Raw genomic sequence first — 5,404 nt, forward strand, 5'->3', positions numbered from 1 at the left:
GGCGAAGAAAACGTTTCCCTACTTTCCCATTCAAACGCCTTAGAGTTGAACTAAAAACTTCAGTTTTTCGTTGATTCGGTGCTAGCTGCATTGGCAAAGGAAGCAAAAAAATCTACTTCCTCCTTCACGAATACTTCATGGCTACCGGAAGACTTATATGCTAGCGGATTCGTACAATCATTTACCTGGCCCCGCCCCTAAGAAGTGTACTTTTATTATCATTAATTTCGAAATCTAAAGAAAACTGTTTGAATTATTAGACAAACCTCAAGCCTTGGCCAATCCCCCTGTGTGGGTACGCGCCATTACCAAATGGAGAAGAAGAACAAAAGCGCGCTAAAGGGCGTCGTAGCGCATGGCAGGTGCTGCAGGAGCTGCGCGTGGAACGTGACAGGCACTTCTGAATTCTGGAACCGCCCCCTTCGGTTGCTCAGCGGGATTGAATACGATTTTGGAAGCCCCCATTAAGGCAGCCGGAGGCACTTTTCAGACGGGCATGATGGACGAGACGGAGCCGAATGAATTGCCTGGCGAGCAGCCGGGAAAGCCTCTCGTGAATGCCTCGACTCTGGATCGCCGACTGCGCAAGACCGGCGGTCGGTGTTCGAAAGAGCTGGTGAACATCTACTGCCGCTCCATGTGGGACCTTGCCACGCACGCGAACAACGCGGCATTCCTGATCCGTTGCCGCGCTATTCGCATCGTGCCGCGACCCTACCGCGTCGAATGCGATGCTATCAAGAACACCCGTCATGTGGATCGCATCCTGGACGAGTGCAGCTACAGACTCATGCTTGCAGACCTGGACTACAACCGGCTGCGCAAAGTGCAGCTGTCCCGTCTCCTGGAGCGCCTGCATGAGCAGCTGAAGGCAATCCTGCCCCTGGAGGAACTGAGCAGCGTGGAGGTCATGGCCAAGACTATTTACGAGAACATCTTCGTGGCAACCAGGAACAAGCAGCGCGGGTTGTTCGCCGAACTGCTCAAGGAGTACAAGCTTGCACCGCGCAAGTACGAAGACTAGTGACCCGGCGTTGTCTCCTCTGCACCCATGTAACACGTGGTGGGGCATTTGTCGCCGGCGTCTTCCCCCCTGTTTTCCTTTTTCGTCACACGCACATCGCACATGTAAGAAGTAAACGCACTCGCTGCGTGAATGGTGGTGATTTTCTTTGTGTGCACTTTTGTCTCCCTAAGTTACAAATAAACAGCCCCTGCTTCCCACAGTTTGTCGAACGGATGTCTGCCTGTCGCTCCGGTTGGTAGAGCGAGAGGTTTGCAGAGCGAGAGGTAGGTAGAGCGAGAGGTTTGCAGAATGTGCGGTGCTGTACCGCTTTGGTTACGGAATGCTGCTTTTTCTATGAGAGAGAGAAAAGACTTTATTGAGCGAAAAAAAGGCTGTGGTACCTTCGTAGCCCGGAAGTCTATGGGTAATCCTGGGCCTGGCTACTCGTTCAACCCAAGTAATCTGGTCGTCGAAGCGAGGGATGAATAACACGCTCTCCCGATGCGCACAGGAAGGGTTGGGAACGGGGGTAATGACGGAGTTTCGGCTGCACTCCCAGATGACGTGTTAGAGTGTGCCTAAATTATCGCGATACGTACTGTGGGGATATTGAGTAGGGAAGGGATGATGAATTCGTACTGGGTTTTGGAACTTGTTTGATTTTACCAAAATGTGTTCTCTTGAATTTTCGGCAAACTGGGTTGGGTGGGGAGCAAGGTCCTAGTCTATGATGTTGGGTTATTTTCTGGTAGGTCTCAATCGACGTTAGACTTTGGGTGCCGGTTGGTGAGAGCGCGGGCCAAGGCATGGGCAGTTTCATTGCCTGGGAGAGCTGAATTAGCAGAGGTCCACACTATTATGACCCTACGAGGGATGCCCGGGTCCAAGGACGCGGGTTCGATGCTGGCGCTGGTAGACGCTTCTCAGACGGAGGGTAAAGGGGAAAACGCCCGCGTGTCGATATTTTAGCGCACTTAAAGATCCCGAGGAGGTCGAAATCAATCTGGGGCGGTATTCTCGAGTTTTGTCCCTTTTGCGTCCCTTTCAAAAGTGTCCCTTTTGGCGAGCCCTGATTGGCCAAAAGCAAACAACCGGAAGTGACGTAGCGCAAGCGCGGCAAACCTACTGTCAACGCCCACTGCTTAACCAGAAGTACGTCACGGTGAAAGGGACGCAAAAGGGACGTTTTCAAAAGGGACAGTTACGAGAATACCGCCCCTGGTTCGTTTAACTACGGCGCGCCTCGTAGCCCTGGGGCGGTATTCTCGTAACCGTCCCTTTTGAAAACGCCCCTTTTGCGTCCCTTTTATCGTGACGTACTTCCGGTTAAGCAGTGGGCATTTGATTCAAATACTTAAATATTCTTAAAAACGTATTTTAAAGAACCAAAACCGTATCAAAGTATCTTTTATATGTGTATTTGAACGTATTTTGGAAAACCAAACGCGATGAATTTTTTTTGTTACGACGTTGAAAGTTTTCACCGCAAGGGAAGGAACGTCCAAAGATGGCAGCTGCAGTCAGCTGTTTTCTTGTGACAGTGAAGTTTAGATAATGCTGCGGCTACTCAGTTTTTCGCGTTTGGACTCAGTTTTGAGGTCGGTGACAATGCCCGTGCATCAAGATAACCGAACGGTTACGTATTTGGCATAGGCACACTTGTTGCATGCCGACGGGGGATTTTCCAAGGACCTGAAATGGTGCTTTACGTCGTTGACATTTTTGTGGTGCTCTACGAGTGAAAAATTGTGCTAGAGGGGGGGATTTTTGTTTCTTAACGACGTACCTGTTGCGCGAGAAGTCTACGAACGCTAAGCTGGTATGTGTATGTGTAATAGAAGGTTATAAATGTCATGCGGAGTGCTTGTGTAATTTTGGTCGTCTGCTCGACAGCTATCAAGCTCGCAGACGATCGTTTATTCCATTGCACCTGCTGACCGTTAGCTAGCTCGCAGACGATCCTTTATTTCACTGTGTGGTGGCGGCGTATGATGCACTGGCTCACGGAGGGCTGCGACAGCGATATCGGTTCTTCGTTACCGGCCGCTGACTGAAAGCCACTGGTAGGGAGGAAACGAAGGGCGCATAACACTTGCTCCTTGACGCTGAGCCCGCGCGTCCCCAGACCAAGTTCGTCCCGGAGCTCGTCGCACAGCCACCCCACGGTCCTCTCTGAGAGGCGGAAATGCTGGCGGAATGCTACTAGGGGCATATCGAACGCGTCTCTTCTTGACCGCTTGTTCCACCGGCGAGCCAACAACAAGGCGATAATCGGCGCATTCATGACTGCTAACAAAAACCGCCTGCTTGAAATTCAAACCACCGGCTCGAAGAAGCCGCGGTCAAACGCAGTAGGTCCGCCGCGCTTGCGTTACGTCACATCCGGTTGTTCGCTTTCAGCCAATCAGGGCTTGCTCAAAAGGAACATGAAAGGGGCAAAAAAGGGACAAAACACGAGAATATCGGCCCTGGTGTAACATCCTTGCGATAACCCTCAAAACAGACATATCGATGCCTCCAGGGAGACTGTCTGTCGCGCTGATGATAAACAAAACGCATGGTCATGCAACGCCTCGTTCGAAAATGTTTTACGAGCAGACTATAACTGAAGCGCACGCTCCGGCTGCAGACGGATAGACGCGCGGTAGGAACCTTCGGAAGCCTTCGGAAGAAAGGCGAGGTCTGGGAAACACGTCTACACTGATCATATTGCGCACTTACCGGCTGATGGTCAACTTAATCTAGTAACGTTGGGTCGACTGGTGGTGGTCGATGGTGAGGTCGCCACCAACGCTTCTGTAAGAGCTTACCGTCGCTTAAAACCACAGAGCACATTACACTTTGTCCTCGACGGTCATGGAGCGAAATCCGCCTTTCTTATTTATTTTTATTCATTTATTTATTTTACCCCTAGGGCATACAAGTATTGAGAGGGGAGGGGCTCACACAAAAGAGCAAAAATGATGTCAGAAGCACGCGACAAGTGTTTAACCACTGCACTAACACAAAAAAAATATGCCGTAAAAAACAAAAAAAGTAAAGCAAATGCCATAAACACAGCCATAAACGCAATCACTCTCGGAGCAGAAGGAAAGCAAATGGTAAACGCACATCATTCGTCGTAAAAGAGCACAGAAATGGCGGATCGACACAAGCATGCAATACACTAAAAAAGAAACAATAAACATAACGAAAAAGCACTCCTTACTAGGAAGTACAAGAAAAGAAATCGTACAACAAATTTGAATTTGACAATGCTTCCGGGAAATGTTCAGGGTTAGTAATGCAAGCTATTGAAGCAGACAGGTGGTCCCACTCACGGCACGTTTTCGACAAAAAAGAATGGGAGTAGGTGACAGTGTTTTGGTGCGGGATATAAACTTTGTGACGATGGTCAAGACGTTCAGATATGAAACGTGCGGGTTGTATCCAGCGTGCTTTGAGTACATGGTTATTATGATACACTTTCTGAAATATGCACAGACGGGACAGTTTTCTACGTGTAGCGAGAGGAGTTAGGTTCAGGCTGGATTTCATAGAAGTTACACTGGCCATACGATGATAGTTAGAAAGCATGAATCTGGCAGAACGGTTTTGTACAGCTTCAAGTTGGTTAGTGAGATTATTATATCCAGGATCCCAGGTTGACGAAGCATAATCAAGTATGGGGCGCACGTAAGTAACATATAACTGTTTTTTGAGAGAAGGAGGTGCTAAGAAAAACTTTCGCTTTAAGTATCCAAGCATGCGGTTAGCCTTAGATGTTATAAAATCAATATGTCGGCACGAGGAGAGATTGTTAGTTATGTGCACACCAAGGTATTTATACTCCACTACGGACTCTAATGGGGTACTGTTAAGACAAAAATTTCCCCGTATTTCCCCGAGGGGAAGAATGTGAAAGTGCGAATGCAGGAGTTGAATTTGCGCGGTTCGGTAATGTTCGCGAAAGAGAGATCACACACACACACACACACAACTACAAAGAAAGAAAGATGCATTTATTCACAGACACCTATTTGTGTTGTCGTTGTACTTGATTGCTAGAGCGGATCTCAGCTTTGAAATTTCGTGTCTGTACTCCTTTAAGCGGGTGCATTAGCCCTTCTCACGCCCGATTCCCGGCCAATCCCCCACGTGGGTATGTGCCATGTCAGCAGCCAGGCAGCGCGCGCCCATCTCCCCCCCCCCCCTTGCCAAGGAAGACGAGGAGATTCCTGGCCAATCCCCCACGTGGGTATGTGCCATGTCGCCCATCTCCCCCCGTTGCCAAGGAAGACGAGGAGCGCGCGCACCCGCAGCTGTTGCTATGTGGACGGACGGCGGTCAACGGAATTCAGGGTCGCTTATAAAGTGCATTCGCACTTAAAATAACCAGAACAGATTAATTGATTCCGG

At 49.3% G+C, this 5,404-nt stretch overlaps 1 protein-coding gene across 1 annotated transcript; it reads left to right on the forward strand.

The window, feature by feature from the left end:
• The first annotated feature begins 282 nt into the window (after positions 1 to 282).
• LOC144167232 (uncharacterized) lies at positions 283 to 1,144 on the forward strand. Its single transcript, XM_077696574.1, has one exon. The coding sequence runs from the start codon at positions 497 to 499 to the stop codon at positions 1,022 to 1,024; it is 528 nt and encodes a 175-aa protein (XP_077552700.1). The 5' UTR covers positions 283 to 496; the 3' UTR covers positions 1,025 to 1,144.
• Positions 1,145 to 5,404: the final 4,260 nt, after the last annotated feature.

The sequence above is a fragment of the Haemaphysalis longicornis genome, unplaced genomic scaffold (genome assembly GCF_048455015.1).
Source record: "Haemaphysalis longicornis isolate Haplotype H1 unplaced genomic scaffold, Haemaphysalis longicornis Haplotype H1 scaffold_1, whole genome shotgun sequence".
In the NCBI taxonomy this organism is placed as follows: Eukaryota; Metazoa; Arthropoda; class Arachnida; order Ixodida; family Ixodidae; genus Haemaphysalis; species Haemaphysalis longicornis.

Coding starts and splice junctions, on each gene's coding strand:
- LOC144167232 (XM_077696574.1), top strand. CDS start 497: ATGATGGACGAGACGGAGCCGAATGAATTGCCTGGCGAGCAGCCGGGA.